An 18,786-nucleotide genomic window follows, 5' to 3' on the forward strand; every position below is an offset into this window, starting at 1 on the left:
CCGAGGACCTGGGAGCAGGATGCCAGAGTGAGCCCCCGGCTGGCGGCCCATTATCGCAGGAGACGGGAGGCAGCCCCGGGTTGCTCTCAAGTGGTCCCGGCTGATTAGTGACTTCAAGTGCCTATGGAGTTATTCTAAGTCAAGTAGGCGTGAAGGGAGCTGACCCTGTGCCTGGCCAGCCTGGCACCTGTGATACCAGCACTGGGCTTTGCTGGGGCATCCTCCATCACCTCTGCTCCCCACCAAGCCCTCCGAGACAGGGAGGTGTCCCCCTGCTCCAGACACTCTCCCTGTCCCTTACTCCTCTTGCAAAAGGCTGTTTGCTCCAGCCCAAAGCAAACCTGATTTTATCTCCCAACTCCAGTTCCCTTGGCTGTGGGCCATGGTTGATGCCTCCCACGCAGAACTTGTGAAGCCCATTCGGGGACCCGCACACAGAGCGGGCTGTGTACGCTGCCACATGACATCATGTTTACGGCCCGCAGGGGCCCAAGGACACCCCCTCCCAGCCTCATCCTTCCCAGCCCAAGCAATGTGTGTCCTTCGCGCAGTTCAACAGATGGACATGAGGGGAGCTGGAAGCAGCAGGACTGGCCACAGCACTGTGCCTGCCAGGGAGGGGTGGTTTCACCTCCACTGTACTGCAGGCTGGTCCCTGTTGGCCTCAGTTTACCCTCTGGGCAGTGGAGAGAACGGATTTTGTGCTAGCAGTGAGGGTGCACTGCTGCAGTGGCACAAGGTCAGACATTCAAATTGCTGCTCAGCGAGAAAGACAAATTTTCTCCCCTTGCGACATCGATGTTCCTTTCTCTTCCAGGACAGAGCTGGGCTTTTTCTGTCAGTGCATGAAACTGAGATTTTAGGGAAAGAGAAACAACATCCAGAACTGCAGCAACTCACTAAGGAGTGTTAGGGCTAGCCTTCCTCTCATCTGTCCATCTGTCCATTCATCCATCCACCCTCCCATCAACACTTGCATGCAGCTTTCTATCTCACAGCCATCTCTCCATCCATCTGCTGAGCTGCCTGCACACTCACCCATCTACCCCATCAACAAACACATGCATCCCTCTTTCTGCCCATCCCCACACATACCTGCTCTTCCATCCAGCTAGCCACACACCCATCCGTCTGTCCATCCTCCCATCCATCCATCCATCCATCCATCCATCCATCCATCCATCCATCATCTGCCTGTCAGTGTACAAGTGATGCCCAGCCACCAAACAGCCCTTCCCAGGGGTACAGTGTGTGTCCATATGTGTGTGCACGTGTGCATGGGACCTGCTGGCCACGCAGAGCACCACAGGCAGGGATGTCCCAGACTGTGTCCAGCTGTGGGGCAGGGGCTGGGAGCACCAACTGGGGAGAGGCGGGGGACCTGTCTAATTTAAGAACAGGCCCCACGATCGCTGTCAGCACCGGGCAGCTCTGATCTGGGGACAGGTCCTCATCAGCTTCGCTCGCCACCCGCCAGCCCAACATGAAAGGGCTCTGTGCGTCGATAAGGTCCCAGACGCTCAGCCTTGGCGGTGGGCAGTACTGCAGTTGAGTCCATGAGACCCCCAAGCAGTGAACTGGTGTATTTGCATCAGTCAAAGAGTTCAGCCCTGAGGGCTGCCCTCTGCTTTGGGCACTGGATCATGCCCTGTGTCACTGCCAGCTCCCACTGGTGGCATGACCACAGGGAGGGCTCTGTCCCCCACATCTCCCCAGCTGCCACAAGCTCCTCTTCTAGCTGTTACTCCACAGTGGAGTCCCCTGGCCACGAGTGGCTGCAGATGGGGACCATGTTGTTTTAATAAGATCATTCTCCTCCTGCTGTGAGGTCGCAACCCCAGGCTTATGACATCACAGTGCGCTGCCATGGAGACACTGAGATGTCACAAACACAGCTCGATGACCTCACTGCAGGAGTGGGAGATGGGGCCAACGTGGGTTTGATCACCAGTGTCCTCGGGAATAAAGGAGGGGAGGGACGCTGGGAAAGTATGCGGCTGCTGAGCGCTGGGGTGTTTGGGTTGGAAATCACCACGCTTTCCCCACAGCGGGAAGGGCCTGTTCCTTCCTCCCCCCTTCACTCCCTTCAAGTGGCCAGAGCCCCCCCGAGTCCTGTGGCTGGGGGAGCTGAGGGAATGGGGCACCCCAACCCCTGCCCTTGGGGCCACACGGTAAGGAGCAAGAGCCAGAGCTGAGTGCAGTGCTGGGGCACCAGCTTAGGGATAGAGTGGGGTTGGTGGGGGGTGGCTGTATCCCCTAGCACGTGGGGGCACTTTGAGGGGTGCTTTGTCCCAGCAGCAGGATGGGAACCACTGGGGATGCTCTCACATGGGGCAGGGTGGTTTGGTGTCGGAGCAGGGGGTCTCTTCTTCCCCAGGGGAAGCCCAAAGCCATGCTGCTACATGAGGACATGATTCCCCATCACAGCACCCCACAGCTACACCTCAAACGGTCCCTTGACCCTGCCCAGCCACCCAGCAGCCATCCCTTCCGCAGCCCATAACCGGCAGCATCTCCTGCGGACCAGCCACATGCCAGCCCCCCCGCCCCATCACCCTTCCACACCACAGTGCACTTCTCCATTCTCCGCATCCAGACCTTGCCACTGGGGAAACAGCAGCTGGTTGTGGGGGAAACCAGTCGCCTTGCCTCTCTGCTGCAGGGGTGCAGGGGTGCCAGCTCCCCTGCTACATCCTCCATCATTAATTTCCATCAGTGGCCAAGCAGGGCTGGGGCTGCCCGGGGGTGGCCGAGGAACACGGCGCTTTCCCCTGATAGCAAAAATAAATACATTAAAATTCTTGCAGGAGGCAGAAGAATGCAGGACGGCAGGAAAAAATTGTTTTATAATTTGTAATAACATAAAAGCCAGGGAGAGGGGGGGGGCAAGCTGTGAGAGGCGAAGGAAGGCAGAGACAAAGGATCAGCCACGGTGGAGAAGGTTGCTTCAGGGTTGCAATGGTATCCCTGTCACTCATAGCCCTGGCTCAGTGTTACCACTGTGACCTTGTCCCCTAAAAGATGGGTTACTTTGGGTCTTGTTGCAGAAGGGGGGTGAGCCAGGCTGGTCCTGGGGCTGGGGGATCAGGCAATCACCCCCTGGCTACTTAGGCAGGTCTCAGTATCTCTGTATCTCAGATTCCCCCTTGCTAAAGTGGGATTTTTATGCAACTGGGAGAAAAGCTGGGAGACAAGGGTGGACCCTGGGCATCTCCCTGGTCCCAGCCCTGCCAGTACAGGTAGAAGGCAAGGAGCCCTCCTGTGCCCGTTCCTCTGCACTGGCCCATCTCAAGGGGTTTTGCCACAGGACCCAGGTGATGGGGCCAGTTTCCATATGCATGCTGGGGGTATCACAACCACCCCCAGTCCCCTCCAGCCTCACTCAGGGCTGGGACGTGATAAGGTGAGTCGCTGTGCACCAGCTGCACCTGCTCGCCGAGACCAAGCTCCCCCTCCTCCCGCTCCTCTCTTCAGGGCAAAATCAAAGGGATTTTTCTGCCCTTAGGAAATCAGATAAAGGCTTCTCACCTGCCCCGTGCTGCCTTTGTGAGGAGGCCTGGCACTTGGGGCAAGGGGACAACAGGCACTTTCAACACGCAGGCAGATGAGCTGTGTGTTGCAGTAGGCAGCCATGAAGCTCTGCCCACAGGGGTTGGGGCCCCAGGTATGGTGTCAGCCTGTCCTCGGCCTCAGAAGGGGTGTCCCCTCCTGATGAGCTACCCGTTACTGACTTCTGACTGTTGTGATGAGGTTTCCATGGGGCAAGTATTATGGAGGCTGATAGGTGAAAACAAAAGACCCGGGGGACCAGATGTGATGCAGTAGCCCAGATGTGGTGATCAGCTAAGGAAATGTCACCATGTCCTCATGCTGGGGCCTGGACAGCTCAATTCTGGCCACCATGCCAACGTTGTAGACAGGTAGCCCAATCCCTGTGTGGGAGGGCAGGGAAGGAGCAGGTGGGAAATCTACACATGTAGTGGGAGTCTCCTGCCTCCTGCACCCAAGAGGGAGAGGAGAACCATGCCAAGCCACAGGTAAAACCTGAGTCATTCATCACCAAATACTGCTGCCAAGGAGTGAATGTGCCCAGGTGAAGGGGAGAAGCTGCCGTTGATGGGGTCAAGGGGAGCACTAATGGGCAAGCCAGGGGCTAGAGATGGGCAGGAGATGGGCGGGTGATACCCTCCCAGGAAGGGGGACAGAGCTCTCAGTTCTTTCCTGGAGGAAGGAGAGTTCATCAGCAGCGAGGGTGCTCTGCTTTGCCCTTCACTGGTGGCAGATGATACCACATTTTAAGCGAGTGGGCTGGATAAGTGCTCAGTGGAGGTGGGGGCAGAGGTGGATCAGGGTCCCCCAGAGCAGCTGTCCTAGTGCTAGGATCTGTGGCCCCAATGCTGCAGGGCTGCCAGCTGCATCCCCAAGCTTTGCTGTGAGTCACAGATGGTACAAGAGGAAGCATAGACCCAGGGCTGAGCCCTGGGAAGCCATTCCCAAAGCTGCTCAGGGAGGAAAAAATTGGGGTGGCAGCCTACGGGCACAGCTCCTCCTGTCCCCAGCCACCCAGCCCTGGTGTGGCCCCCAGCTACCTCCCAGGCCTCTCAGCTTCCTCCTGCCCCAGGCAGCTCCTGCTACCTGCTGTGATCCAGTGCTGGGGACTGTCTCCCTCCTGGGTCCCAGCTGCACCTGAGGTGAGATTATCATAAACAAGCCGGTCCTCCCTGTACCCTTCTTCCAGTCTCTTTACACCTGGGGCTTGCTTCTGTTACCCACCTGTGTGTCTCACTGCCCCAAGGATGTCTCCCCAGAGGAACTGGAGCCAAGTGTTGGGAGGTACTTTTCGGGGGGAATCACTCTTTCAGTGTCTCCAGGCAAGACAGACTGGTCCAAGAGCAGGTAGCACCACAGTGCCAGGCTTGCACCAGGCAGATCCAGAACAGGGACAGAGGCCAGGAAAGGCTCTGCTGGAGGGCAATGAAGGGCACCAGGTTTGGCCAGTAGTGTTGAGGTTGGGCAGGAGAGCAATGGGCAGGTGCCAGCTGGGACCTCGAGGCTGGGTCAGGTTTGGAGGGCTGTGCCAGGGCCTTGAGCAGAGCCAGTCAGGGCTGTGCCAGGCAGAGTCCCCCAGGGGTTGCAGGGCTGAGCTGGGCTGTGCCAGGTGGGGCTATGCCAGGCAGGGCTGTGCCAGGTCCCCAGGACTGCGAGGGACAGGGCTGTGCCAGCCATACCCCGTGAAAAGGGGTACACATCCAAGCGCGGCAGTGGGACATGGGGCCGGGCAGGCTGTGGCCACCGTCCCAGTGGCCGTGGCTGCGCGCCGGGAGCCGAGCTTGGCACCCAGGAGTCCCCCCGCCCGGCCCGCCCTGTCCGTCCCCCCGGGCTCCGGTTTCCTTGTCGAAGGCAGATGCTTTCGCAGCCCCGTCCCTCCTCCTCCTTCTCCGAAGCAGCCTCCGCGCCGCGCTCCAGCCGCCCGGAGGTGCCTGCCCAGCCCCAGCCCCAGCCCAGCCCCGCCGGCCGCGGTGCCCGCCCGCCCCGGCCCGGCGGAGGGAGGCAGCGGGCACCCACCCGCCGGGGTCCCGGCCGGACCCTCGGGGCAGCGGTGAGCCCGGCTGCCCGGGTCCCCGCGGGGGGCGCGGAGGGGGCTCGACGCTCCCCTCAGCCCTGGCAGGATGCTGCCTTCCTCGCGGACCCAGCTGGGGCTCTTCTTCATCCTCCTCTGCCCCGCCAACATCATCGGGCTCTGGTGGTGAGTAGGATATCCCAGGGTGGGTGCCAGGAGGGTGCGCAGGGTCCCTCACTCTTTGGGGGTGGTTCCCCCACTCCAGCTTAGGGACAGAGTTCCCTACACTCAGTGCACCCCTTGGGTTGGAACCACTGCTCACTGGCCAGGTGGATTCACCTTGGGGGCACCCCCACACTGTTGGGGTTCAGGCACATGAGTGCTTTGGGAGCAGCAGGCTGGGGGGACCCTGGGGGAATGAGGCACCCAAGTCCTGTGGAGAGAGCTGCAGCCGGCCTCCTTGCACCCCAAGCCTGCAGCCTGGGAGGGTTGTGTGCCTGTGGAGCAGGAAACGGGGGGCAGGGGCTTCCAGAGCCTTCCAATAAGTCAACTTTAATTAAAACCCTGAGGATCCCTACAGTGTCCCCTCCTGAGTGGTGGTCTGGATGCAGCAGGGACAAAACCCCTGTTTGTAATGGTGCCTTCATCAAAGGCAGAGACGGTGCCTTGCAGGATACTGGAGGGGGTGGGGGATTCATTACAAGCACAGAGCTGGGACCCAGCCTTGGAAAGCCCAGGTATCTGTCGAAACATGAACTATTTAAATCTATTAAGAATTTCACCCAGCCTGTCTTTATCCGGTTTTAAGTGCTTAGATTCCAGCTCCCCGACATGCTGTCCAGGCTATCATTCATTATCTGAGGCTATTCGTCTCTACATTGTCACACTCTTTTGACCCCTAAAATAAAGCTCTCCATAAGCCTTTCACCTCCCGGTCCCCCGCCTGCCCACCAATGATTTATTCTGTGGCTCCATCCCCTTTGATAGCCCTGGCTCCAGGAGCATGAGGCAAAAGTGGGGAGCCGTAGTGGTTAGAAATGGTGCCATTACAGTTGATTTTACACCAGCTGAGAGTCTGTCCCGAGCACCCAAGTGTTATGTTTCCCACTGAAACAAACATGGGTTTGAGAGGGGATTGCCTTGGGTTTTCTGCTAGACGAAGGGACGGTGAGGTAGGGCAAACTCTGGCTGGAGCAGAGCATGTGCTGAGGGTCTCCCTACTCCCCACCACCCACATTAGGATAGCTGTACTCTCCCACTGCATGGTCGACCCTGCTGTTTTTTCCCTGGTTAGTTCTCAGACCACTGCCTTGAGCATACATCTGTTCCTTCAGCTCTCCCCACTTTATCTGCCCCATCCTCATCAATGGGCCTCTCACCCCCATGCTCATGCCCAGTGCCCCAGCTCCGAGGAGTTCGGTGCCACCTTGCCCATGGCTGGAGTGAGCAGTGGTGAAGCAGGACCTTGCTTTGCCTTCAGTTTGGGAGCATGCAGACAGGACCAGCAAGGGCGGGGTGCTGGAGTACTGCTGCCCCCCACCCCGGCTGCTCAGAGCTATGTCTCACCGGAGAGCCTGGGTCCTGCTGGTGCCATGACCATACCACACGTGCACTGGCAGTGCCGGCTTGGGGAGATTAGCAGGATTTGGCAGAGGAGGGCAAGGGGTCAAGTTTGTTTTTAAGTCTTTTAAAAAAGAAGAAAAGAAACTTTTAATTTAAGAACAATAACCCAGCTGCACACAGCATGGCCAAATGCAGGGGGCAGCTGAGTGGCCACAGGTGGATCACCAGTGTGCACTTTGCTTCACTCAAGAGCCTGGAGCCAGAGAGCTGGGAGGAGGTGATATGTGGATGAGGCCACCAAATGGACATGCTGGGCTTCCTGGGATGGGGCACTGGAGCAGCTGGCTGATCCACGAACTGCTTCCTCCAGAGCCTGGGATCTATGGCCCTTGGCTGAGATCATCCCTCATTTCCAGGGAGATCTTCCCATGCCGAGTAGAGGGGTCTGGGCACTGCCCAGCCCTTCGAGCCAGCTCAAGATGGGCATCTTCCCACATGAAAGCTCCTGGTACCCATCCTGTCTCCCAGGTCTGGGTAGCATTGGTGTCTGTGGGTGTTGCTTTTGGTGAGTAGGGGTTCAGGGGTGCAGCCATGTGTTTTGCCAGGGCTCCTGGAAGCCCCAGCGCTAGTGGCATTGGTAGACCTGTTCCTTGCTGTCCCTGTCACTGATGCCTAGAGACCTTGGTGGCATGCCTTTGTGTGTGCATCTCTGGGCACCTGCAGGTGCTTAACCAAGGGGGATGTTTCCCCGGGTAGGAAAGGAAGGTCTTTACACCCATGCCATCCCTGGATGCATTTGCTGTGCAGTAGAGGGGATGCAGGGGCTGCCTGTCTGAGGCATTTTTTTCCTATGCTGGTAACAAAGCAAATTGTGAGAGTGGCACAGTGAGGTGCAGCAGAGCTGGGCACTGTCCCCAACCCAGACATGCAGCCAGACTCAGATGCTCCCTGGAGGTGACACTGGGATCCCAGCAGATGGCTGCATCTACAGAGAAAGGTTTGGGTGTGAAGTCTGAGAAGTGACATCCTGCTGACAAGATCAAAGCCTGAAAAGGAGCATTCTCATTATGGTGGGATGTCCTTAAAGGGCTCACTGAAATTAAAGTCACTTTTGTCCTATATTCCCTGTGCCCCTGTGTCTGAGAAGAAGCAGAGGGACAGGGGGAGAGGCAGACACACAGACCTTTCCATGGCAGAGGGGAGCCAGCTCTGGTCAGTGCCAATGGGGAAGATGTGCCATTCAGGTGATACCAGTACTTCAGTTAGTGCCAGACTAGAGGGAACAGGCTCCCATTGTTCCCACTAGCCCTGTAAAACGTCTTTCTCTCTCCTCTCATCATCTGTTCAACATTCTCACCTGTCTCCTTATGCAACAGCTGAGGAGGACAGGTAGGGACCACCTGGGGCTCCTGGGCTGGCGTGGAGGCTGCAAGGATATGAGGTGGGCAAACCTGGCGTCTCAGGAGCCCCAGGCTGGTTCAGGGCAGGATTTCAGCTGAGCAGGTTTGTGTTTGGGCTGTACTCACAGGGATGCTGGCACTGTGGGGATGGGGGTGGGCAAAGCCAGGCTACTCAATGCTCCAATACCCATTGGCTCTCCATGAGCACAGCCAAGAGCAGTTGGGAGGTGGAAGAGAGAGCAATGGGGAAAACCTGAGGGGGCCTGGAGTGACGAACACCTGCCCTGTGTCCGCTTCCCATGCATGCATATGGGTGGTGCATCTCCAGGTTTTCATGGGGCTCCTTCAGAGGAGCCATGAGAGGAACGAGGAACCATCCAAAAGCACCCATGGCTGCATCCTTGCTTGAGGGGGTTCTGGCCTTGCACCCATCTAAAGCCACACACTCCTGGGTGCGTTTTATGCTCCTGTGGACTCCCCTTCTCCTCTGCAATGCTGACCAGCACCTGCACTGTGCAAAGCCTGTAAGGGCAGGCTGCTGGGTTGTAGGGCCCTGCCTGTGTGTCTTGGGGTGAGCATCGTGAGTCCCTCCCTGGGCCTGCTGACCCATACCTGCCACCCCACCGCCCACGGCCCCCCATGGTACCCGGCAGACTGGGCTGCCCAGTGATCCCAGGCATGCCCTTCTCCCTGGAGTGATGCTGTGTGAGCAGCAAAGCGGGAGTCCCTGCCTGGCGGCATCCCCCTGTGCTCCTTCTGGGGCAACCACTGACTGGCTGGGTGTTCAAAGGGAAAATATTTCCCTTGAACTCTTTGAGAAGGCAGCAGCTCCGGAATTGGACTACTTGCGTCCTCCCCTAAAGACAACTGAGCTTTCTGCCGTGCCATCCCTCGTCCCTGCTCCTGGTCACCTCCACTCTCCCACGGTGTTGCCCAGGTTGCCTAGCCCTGCCTTACATGTGTCTTGAGCTGGAGAACACAGATGGGCTTTGCATCAGAGACTTGACCCCTCCAAATCCTCCTTGTACAGGAGGGTGCTGGGCAGAGCTGGGCACACCCTGATATTCACTCAGGACATGCAGGCTCCTGCCATCACATCTGGCACTCACATTTGGGCATCTTGTGCCACCCCAGCTCCAACCTCCACCAGTGCCCGGAGGAAGGACACAGTGACCATGGGTGGTCAGACCCCTTTCTTCTCATCCCAGCTGCTCAAGGGCTTGGGTATGGCTTCAGGACCACCACCTCTGTGGGCACATGTTCCTTCCATCCTTCCTGGTACCTGCAGCACAAGCCTGGGCAGCTCCTGCCTGTGTGTGCCCGACCTCAGCGTGACCCTGCAGCTCCATGAGTTGACACCATGCCACACCAAAGCCTCTTTCCTTTGGATGGCATCCCAGCTATTTGCATCCTGTCCTTGCTGAGGAGATCTGAGAAGGAGGGCAGGGAACGGGGTCCCCTTGCTCTCCCCAATCCATGGCATTTCCTTCTCCCTTGGTGCCCCCAATGCTGCTCAGCAGCTGAGTCCCAGCTGTGCCCCTCCAGGCAGTGACTTGCTGCTTACGTCTCCTGCTCTGCTTTCCACACCCAACTGCCCTGGTTAGTGACAGCACCCACGCATTGCCCCAGGTGAGGGGCCGGGTACCCGCTGCACACCTGCGTGGGTTGAAGGGAAAGCTGGATGGATGGAAATTCATGTGTGTGTCCCCCTCACCCTGTTTGCACAGCTTGAAAAAAGATGGGCTCTTGCCAGGTCTGATTTCCTTGAAGGGCTGTCACCGACTGTGACACATTGATTGGGATGCATGGTGACCTCTCCCTGCAGGGATGGAGCTCAGATCTCCAGGGCTGGCATCCTGTGGCTGTCACCTCTCCAAGCAGGCAGAGAAGTGCCTGTGGGCTCGCGATGATGGGTCAGATACCCTGGCACCCTGCTTCCCCTTCCTGAAGGCATCTGGGGGCTGGGATGGAGACCTGGATGTGAGGCAAGCCATGTCCTTGCTACCACACAGCAGGGTCCCTGTGTCACAAGGGAATGCTCAGGCAGAAGTACTCAATGGGTGCAGTCCTAGCATGGCACAACCACTGCTCTCCCCCGGGGTTTCAGAATTGTCAGGTCCAAAGGACACATTTTTCCACCCAAGATACAGGTACCATTTGTGAAGGCTGACCATCCTCTTCCTTGCTAAATGGCTCTGCCAACCCCCTTCCATCAGTTCCCTGCAAACTGAGACCCCACTGTCTCCCCTCAATCAAGGTCTGCTGGCAAGGGCCAGGAGAAGCCCTGCTCCACGTCATCCCCATGTCCAAGGGCAAGATGGGGACTTGTGCCAGGCTTCTTGGTGTATGATTTTAGCTGGAAAACAGACTGGGAGATACTGAGGGCTCCATGACCATGAGTTGAATGGGAAAAGCTGGTGATTATGACTTCTGGGAGCCCCTGGCTCTATCGGAGTGAGAACACCACCCAGAGAACAGGGGTTGCGTCAGAAACCCCAGTGACTCCTGTTTCCTGTGTGTCACCACGACTGGGCTCAGGCTGTGGCTGTGGCAGCTGAAGGAGTGACAGCAGCAGGTTGGCAGCATGTTGCAGCTCCTCTTCCATGCCTCAGTTTCCCCTTTCAGCAACGGCAGTTGTTTCTGTTGCAAAGGGGTGCTGGGAATCAGGGATGAAAACAGGGCTTGTCATTTCAGCTCCTTTTGGGGTGAGATGACAGAGATGTGGTGGCAGTTTTGGCAGCTGGTGGGAGGGATGCTGCTGAGGCACCAAGCCTCACTGGGGGCTGCCAGGAGGGAGGTGACGAGGGGCCGGGATGCCCCGGGCAGGTTGAGGGGAGCTGGGCTGGTGACCTGGTTCCTTCACCAGGGCAGGGGGAGGAGTGCCCAGCGGCAGAGGTGGGGCACCTTAATTGTAGATGCGGGAGGCCTTGGAGCAGGACAAGCTCAGGCAGATCTGGGCCCCGCGCCGGAGCCCTTGCCAAAGCGGTAGCAGTTTGGCAGCATTTTTCTTGCCCTTGTCTAGCCCCCATCCCCCCCCAACTCCAACCCATCCAAAGCAAAACAGCTCTCGGGCTCCTGACAGCCTCCCCACGCCAGAGAGCGAAGCCCAGCGGAAATTAATATCGCGCTGGACTTAGGCAGCCCACCCCACGCCTCGGCACCGCCAGGGAGCTCCTGTGTGCTCCTGCTGGCTTCGCCGCCACCCGGGCCATGAGTGGGGACCCTCACAGTGGTGGTGAACCCCCCACCGCCCCCCAGCCCCGCGGGGCTGAGCGCTTCTTCCTGGCCTGATCCAGCGGGCTGGGGTGAGCTGTAGTTCAGCATTTGATCTGATGGCCCTGGGGGGCTGGCGCATCGTTTTTATATGAGTACAAAGAGTTGTCTCTTAATGAAAGTCCCAGCTCCCCTTCTTCCCCACCCCGCCAGAGCAGGCAGCCAAATCTCTGTTGTCCTGTTGGGGATACTGGGAGCCCATGCTCCCCAAGGAGGACGAGCTCAGAGCCTGGTATGGAGGATTTAATCCCCCTGTGGTCATCGTGGGATGGGACTGAACAGGCTCACTGGTGGCTTTTCCTGTGGGTCTCACTCTCCCCATCGCTGGGGGACCTATGCCAGCCCAGCTGCAGCCCCACAATGCTTCCCCAGCTGCGCCATACCTTTGCAGAGGTACCTGTGCATCACACAGCAAAGGGAAACCAAGCTACAGGGAGCAAAGGGAGATAGGTGCTCCCCAGCAGCAGTGTGCGCTTGCCTCAGTTTCCCTGCTGGAGGTTACCTTTCCAGGATGTGTGCTTAGTTGAACTGTTTAACCCTTTAAGCCTCCAGCTAAAGCATAGAGGCTCCTTTTCCAGACTGTGTGAGGGGGCATGTCCTCCCAAAACCCAGCTGGAGTTTGGTGGGCAGGAGATGTGGGCAGTCTGGGAGCCTGACATGGAGCAGGGGGACCCTGGCAGGACCTTGAGCATCAAACAAGGGACTCAGAAAGGGTGTGCACCGGAGACAGGATGGCAAGTGAAGTCCTGCAACTTTGTGTCCCGAACACAGCTCCCCAGCTGCGTGAGAGTGAAAAGGAAATCCAGAACACAGTTAAACACTGAGATTCAGCTTGTGATTTTTGAGCCCCTGGGGCTTGGCCAGACTATAAAGGTCTGGGTTTGGAAGCTGCAGCACAGCTGGTGCTCCCCAGCAAGAGGGGTTGCCAGCAGCATGGGCCACCCGGGTGCTGTTCCCCAGGGGACATGGCCTCACAGTCATCGGGCATCCCAAGTGCTTGGGGATGCTGAGTCCAGCCCTGGTGTCCTGTGGGCATTCACAGCCAGGAAAACCATGTTATTGCCCCACAGGAGAGGTGCTGGAGGTGGGGTGGGGCTGAATGGGGCTGTGTTTGGGTTGTGCTAAATTCAGGTGGCCTGTGGCTATGCAGTCTCTGTGCCGTGGGACGGGCAGTGTGGGCAGGAGACTGTCAGCACAGCGTGCCTGCGCTCTGCCTGCTGTGGCTCCGGCATTGCCCGCGGCGGAGCTGGAGCAACGCCCATCCCGGCATGGGGCACGGTACCAGTGGGCTGTGCAGCTGCACGAGCTGTGCCACGGAGGGCACTGCAGGCAAAATGTGTGGGGAAAGTACAGGAGTTTCTGTATCCAGCAGCACATCAGATAGCGCAACATTGAGCTCAGGGTTTACTTCCCAGCCTGGAGAGCCAGGCACCTCATTCCAGCTCTGCTGACAAGGAGGAGCCGCCTCTGACGTGGGCCCAGCTGAGACTTGACCTCCCATGCTGGCATCGGTAGGGCTGGTGATGCCACCTGCGTCCCTGCCTTGCCTGCACGTGCCTGCCCATGGCTCTACTCCCCCTGGGGCCCATGCCTGGGGAGAGAGAGGTGAGCATGGGAGCCTGGACAGCAGCCAAGGAGCTTTATCACTGGCAAGGTCACTCGGCTCATCTCCCACGGGGTAAAGCTGTGAGTCCCCCTGGAGATGAGGAGGTGCAGCAAGACTGCTGTCTGGGCTTCCTGCTGTGCCCATGGGGCTCCACGAGCCGCAGCTGCACTGGACATTGGTCACATCATTGTGCCAGGGCTGTGCTGGGTCAGTGCCAGGTGCAAAGAGCAGGAGTTGAGCAGCACAGCATCTCTGTCACCTCCCATTGGAGACACCGTCATCACCCCAAGGGATGTCCCCAAGGGCTTTGGGGTATGGAGTGGCACATGCCAGCATTCTCCAGTGAGCTTTGCAGCTGGAGATCTCACCCATTCCTGGCTGGGCAGGACAAGGTGTCCCCTGGGTGCTGGCATGTAGGTGCTACCCATACCTTTCACCCTGCTCTCCCTGCATACCTCTCCCCGTCCCCTTGTCGCCCAGGCTCAGTGCTGAGCTGGCACTGCACCATGGCCCCACTCCTTCTCGGAGTGCAGAACTGGCCGTGCCACCCTGGCCCCACCCTGGCTTGGGTGCTGGTTTTGCTCTGCTTGCTGTCCCTCCTGCAGGGCAGTGGGGAGCCCCCTCGTCATGGACCCCAACAGCATCTGCCGCAAGACGAAGCGGTTGGCGGGGAAGCAGGCGGAGCTGTGCCAGCTGGAACCGGAGATTGTGCAGGAGGTGGCCAAGGGCACCAAGCTGGGCGTCCGGGAGTGCCAGTACCAATTCCGCTTCCGCCGCTGGAACTGCACCAGCCACAGCAAGTACTTCGGCAAGATCCTGCAGCAGGGTAAGGCCAGCACTTCCTCCACTTCCCGTCTCCCAAAAAGCCTCCAGCTGCCTGGTCATGCACCTCCCCAGGACTCTTGGAGCAGAGTCTGGGCAGACTAACCTGTGTGTGTGTTTGTGCGTGCAGGGGGTTGCTCAGCGCTCCCCAGTGCAGTCATACTGAGGTTTTACTGCTGGGACATGTCTCCCCGTGTTGTAATGAAGCAATTACCGATGCTCCCAGACAGTGCGGGGCTTCACAGAGCCCAAGAATGCACCCTTGTCTGGCAGTGATTTACTGCTCCCCCAGGACTCTGGGCTGTGCTGTGGGAAGGGGCCTGGGTGGGAGGCAGCAGGCAGCTGCTGGGAGCTGCCCCTTGCCCCATGGGAGCCCTGCAGATCCCTCCTCCTGATCTGGCAGGGAGCAGAGGAAAGGAGTGCTTGCCCCCACCCATGCATCCCTGGGTGGGCACTCTGATGTCACCCCAAGACACAGGGACAGGATGACAGAGAGGGATGGGCCGGTCCCAGCCAGGTGGATACAGTGATCTGATCCCAGCTCAGCTGTATCAAAGCCAGGACAGGGGCAGAGTGAGGGGGCACCCCTGGTTCTGTAAGGGATGGGAAAGCCCCTGCCATGGTCCCAAGGGAGAGAGGCTGGGGGGTGAATAGGGAATCGGGGGATGCTCGAAGCACCTTGGGCTGGTAGGGCCACTTAGTGTGTGGTGAGTTTAGTCTTGCCTCTGTTGTCACGTTGGTCCCTGTGCTGGGGTGGATGAAGATGCTGGAACGAGCCTTGGTCTCCTTGGCCATCACATCTCCTGCTGGTGCATCCATCGGGCCAAGGCAGAATGGGTATGCCCTTGGGCCTTGCAGGGGAGTCAAGATGGGATCCCTGGGGGCATTGGCAAGGACAGAGTGCCCCTGTCACTGTGGGTACCAGTGTGGGGCAGACCTGGGGCCCCAACAGAGACACTGACCCCTGACAAGGAGGTAGGCTCTTTTAAGAATCTGATTTGAGGGTGTGGGTTCTCCCCAACACAGGGAGGTGTAGTCAGTTGAGGGGCAGAGAGCCAGAGCACATGTGGGTCACTCCTGCCTCTAGAGTCATCTGTTTTCACACCAACCTGGCAGCGAGGCAGGTGTGAGCTGTGCCAGACAGGGCTCCAGGCTGGTGTGGTGCCAGGATGCCAGGGCCAGACCAGGTGGCAAATGGGTGATGCTGGTGGGTGAGTTACTGGATGCCCAGGGGAAGCCTAGGTTGGAGGAGATGCAGGCACAGCAGCCATGGAGATGTTGGAGGAACCACCACACTCTGTTTGGCCCAGCTTCACTGCTGGGGTGGTGAAGATGAGAAATGTCCTGGGGATAATGATGCATTTGGGAGCATCTGGCACTCTGAAGACGTGGGACACCACAGCTAGGGGCATGGAGGTCCCCAGGGCTTCATTGTGGATATCAGAAGCAGAGATCTTGCCCTGCACTGAGAGGTGCCAGGAGGCATCAGCCTCCCTCTAAACCTGTAGGGATTGCATAAATCATCCCAGCATTTTTGGGGTCCCCAGCTGCCAGCAGATGGGTCTGTCCCATCCAGCAGCTGCCTCTTTTCAAGGATTCTGCAGTGAGCTCCAGTTCCCGGCTGTGGCCTCCCTGGTGCAGTTGTGGTTGTCCTCGCTTCCCTCCCCGCTGCCTGTGCCAGGCGCTGCGCGCCAGGGCAGGCTGGCCTGGGGGCAGCCACGTGTCTGGAGGAGCTGTCAGAGGAGTGTCACCCCCTGAAGCCCCAGCTGGCAGGTGGCACAGTGACCTCTGCCAGCTGCAGGCTGTCCACTAAGGGCCCTGCCAGCCCCTCTCAGGAGCAGGCGGGTGGTCCTGTGGCTCAGAGAGTCAGAAGGGCCAGAGGACACCTGTCCTTGCAGTGGCACCGCTGTTAGGGCACGGGTGTGCTCAGTTCCCACCAGCACCAGTGGGAATCAGGTACTGTGTGGGCTTGTGGAGGAGCCGCTAACGGAGGAGGTGCCCAGGACACCCTCTTCCCGCAGCACCTCCAAGTCAGAGTGGTGCAGACGGAGGGGTGTGTCATCCCCCAAAACACACCTTCCCTTTCATCCCCAGGTACCCACTATGTGTCACCACCCTGGGCCAGCCCTGCCCTGTCATTTGGGTGGGCAGGAGTTTGCCTGGCACAGGGGGAGCACGGGAGCCCCCTGAGCAGGGTGCCGCGCCCCCATTGCCAGAATCCCCCGCTGGCTGCGGCTTCGAGCGGCAGGTCTGGGCAGGGGAAGGATGCTTGGAATTCGTGTCCCGGAGCAGAGAGAGACAGGAGCAAATACTAATAATAAATAATCTTGCAGGGTGGAGGCTGTGTCGGCGGAGAGAGGTGAACAGGCAGCGCCCTGTGGCAAAGTGGGTACAGGGGGAGTGTGGGCAGCATGGCTTCATCGCTGCCACCTGTTAGAGGGGTGAGTGGCACTTGTGGTGTCCCTCGCAGAACTTTCGTCCTCTCTGGATGCCAGCTTGCAGCTGGGGATGGAATTTTTACAGCTTGGAGGGACATTGCAGGGTGGTGTGAAGAAGCTGTGGATACCACACCCAGGGCCCCCGACTGCTCCCCAGCTTCCTATCTTTCCTATGAGACAGCACCCATCCTTGCAAGGGGAGGCAGGAGACAGCTCCTGCCCCAGGCAGCCTACTCTGGGTGCTTCGCCCAGGGAACAGCACCAAGTACAGAGGATGAGGGAGAAGGAGAGGTCCGAGCACCCGTGGGGTGCTGGCGGGAGGATGGTCCACTTGCAGAGCCTTTGCCAGAGCTGACCCCACATCCTGGCCCTGCCTGTTCTCCTGCAGATATCCGGGAGACAGCCTTCGTGTATGCCATCACGGCGGCCGGGGTGAGCCACGCCATCACGCAGGCCTGCAGCATGGGCGAGCTGCTGCAGTGCGGCTGTGAGCTGACACGGAGCCGGGCTCCCCCCTCACCCACGGCGGGTCTGGGCACCGAGGGCACTGCCTGGGAGTGGGGGGGCTGCGGGGATGATGTGCAGTTCGGCTATGAGAAGTCCCAGCAGTTCATGGATGCCAAGAGCAAGAAAGGCAAAAATGACATCCGGGCTCTCATCGATCTGCACAACAATGAAGCTGGACGTTTGGTAAGGCCTCTGCTCTCCCTGCCCTCCTTGCCCTCTGCAAGCATCACCCTCCCATGGCCTTACCCAGATCAACCCTCCACGTTCACCTCCTGCAAGCCGTGTACCTTATCTTTTTCAATTTTTTTGCAAGTTTTTCTGTCCATAAATGCAAGTCATCAGATACTCCAAATTTATAGAATCACATCCCTTGAAACATTTAAGGCCAGGCTGGATGGGACTCTGAGCAACCTGATCTAGTTGAAGATGTCCCTGCTTATTGCAGGGGCGTTGAACTAGATGACCTTCAAAGGTCCCTTCCAACCCAAATGATTCTATGATTCTATGGACCTGTATCTTTCAGGATACCTTTGCAGATGCTTTGGAATCCCCTTGTAGACCCCCAAGCACCCTGCACTGGTCCAGGGCAGCACGTAGAGGCAGGGTTCCAGCTGGGCAGGGAGGCAGGGGACTGGGGCATGAGCATCGCTGTCTCTTCCCCAGGCAGTGCGCAGCTACATGAGGACAGAGTGCAAATGCCATGGGCTGTCGGGCTCCTGCACCCTGCGGACCTGCTGGCGGAAGATGCCCCATTTTCGTGAGGTGGGGGACCGCCTGCTCGAGCGCTTCAACGGGGCTTTCAAGGTGATGGGGGGCAACGATGGGAAAACCCTCATCCCGGTTGGTGACAACATCAAACCACCTGACAAGCAGGACCTCATCTATTCTGCTGACTCGCCTGATTTCTGCTCAGCTAACCGTAAGACGGGTTCGCTGGGCACCCGGGGCCGTGTCTGTAACAGCACGGCCATGGACACGAGTGGGTGTGACCTGCTGTGCTGCGGGCGAGGGCACCGGGACGAGACGGTGGTGCTGGAGGAGAACTGCCTTTGCCGCTTCCACTGGTGCTGCGTGGTACAGTGCCGCAAGTGCTCCGTCCGTCAGGAGCTCAGCCTCTGCATCTGATGGCCTGGGATCGGGTGAGGACAATTTGGGGGGGCCACTCCCAGGCTCATGCTGTGGCCCCCTGGGACAGAGGCAGGCTGAGCCAGTGGCAGGGATGGTGGGGGTGAGTCCAGCTCTGAGCTCCAGGGACTTCTGGCTTACCCGTGGGACAGCATGGGGCTACCTGGCATCCCCGTGTCCCCCACGGTGGGGGATGTGGGTACAGGGCTTCCACTAATAAAGCTATTTAAAGCCGGTGTGCCGCAGCGCTTCCTGGGGAGGGCTGGGAAGTGCTGACTACTGTATCAGGAAGGAGCTGGCCAGAGAGCCGTTCCACCTGGGCTATGAGTCCCATGATCAGCCGGAGTCCCCCCATCCTCCTGTTTGTGCTGGCTGCATGGGGATCCGTGGCAAAGCCCAGCTCATTTTTCATTCACTCTTTGCTTTTCTCTGTGGTTGCAGAGCCAGGAGATGAGTGGGAATGTGGGCGAGTGCTCTGCTGCCCTGCTCTGC

General features: G+C 58.8%; 1 protein-coding gene across 1 annotated transcript; it reads left to right on the top strand.

Moving 5' to 3' along the window:
- Nucleotides 1-5,548: 5,548 nt before the first annotated feature.
- On the top strand, nucleotides 5,549-18,530 carry WNT6 (Wnt family member 6). Its single transcript, XM_065841170.2, has 4 exons — nucleotides 5,549-5,746; nucleotides 14,008-14,228; nucleotides 17,051-17,352; nucleotides 17,833-18,530. The coding sequence occupies exons 1-4, from the start codon at nucleotides 5,670-5,672 to the stop codon at nucleotides 18,292-18,294; spliced, it is 1,062 nt and encodes a 353-aa protein (XP_065697242.1). The 5' UTR covers nucleotides 5,549-5,669; the 3' UTR covers nucleotides 18,295-18,530.
- The last annotated feature ends 256 nt before the right edge of the window (nucleotides 18,531-18,786 follow it).

This window comes from Patagioenas fasciata, chromosome 7 (assembly GCF_037038585.1).
Source record: "Patagioenas fasciata isolate bPatFas1 chromosome 7, bPatFas1.hap1, whole genome shotgun sequence".
Taxonomy (NCBI): domain Eukaryota; kingdom Metazoa; phylum Chordata; class Aves; order Columbiformes; family Columbidae; genus Patagioenas; species Patagioenas fasciata.

What these genes read in the sequence shown, in the direction of transcription:
- WNT6 (XM_065841170.2), top strand. Translation starts at nt 5,670, where the DNA reads ATGCTGCCTTCCTCGCGGACCCAGCTGGGGCTCTTCTTCATCCTCCTC. An exon ending in AACATCATCGGGCTCTGGTG is followed by an intron (nt 5,747 to 14,007) that starts GTGAGTAGGATA and finishes TCCCTCCTGCAG; the next exon opens with GGCAGTGGGGAGCCCCCTCG. An exon ending in ACAATGAAGCTGGACGTTTG is followed by an intron (nt 17,353 to 17,832) that starts GTAAGGCCTCTG and finishes TCTCTTCCCCAG; the next exon opens with GCAGTGCGCAGCTACATGAG.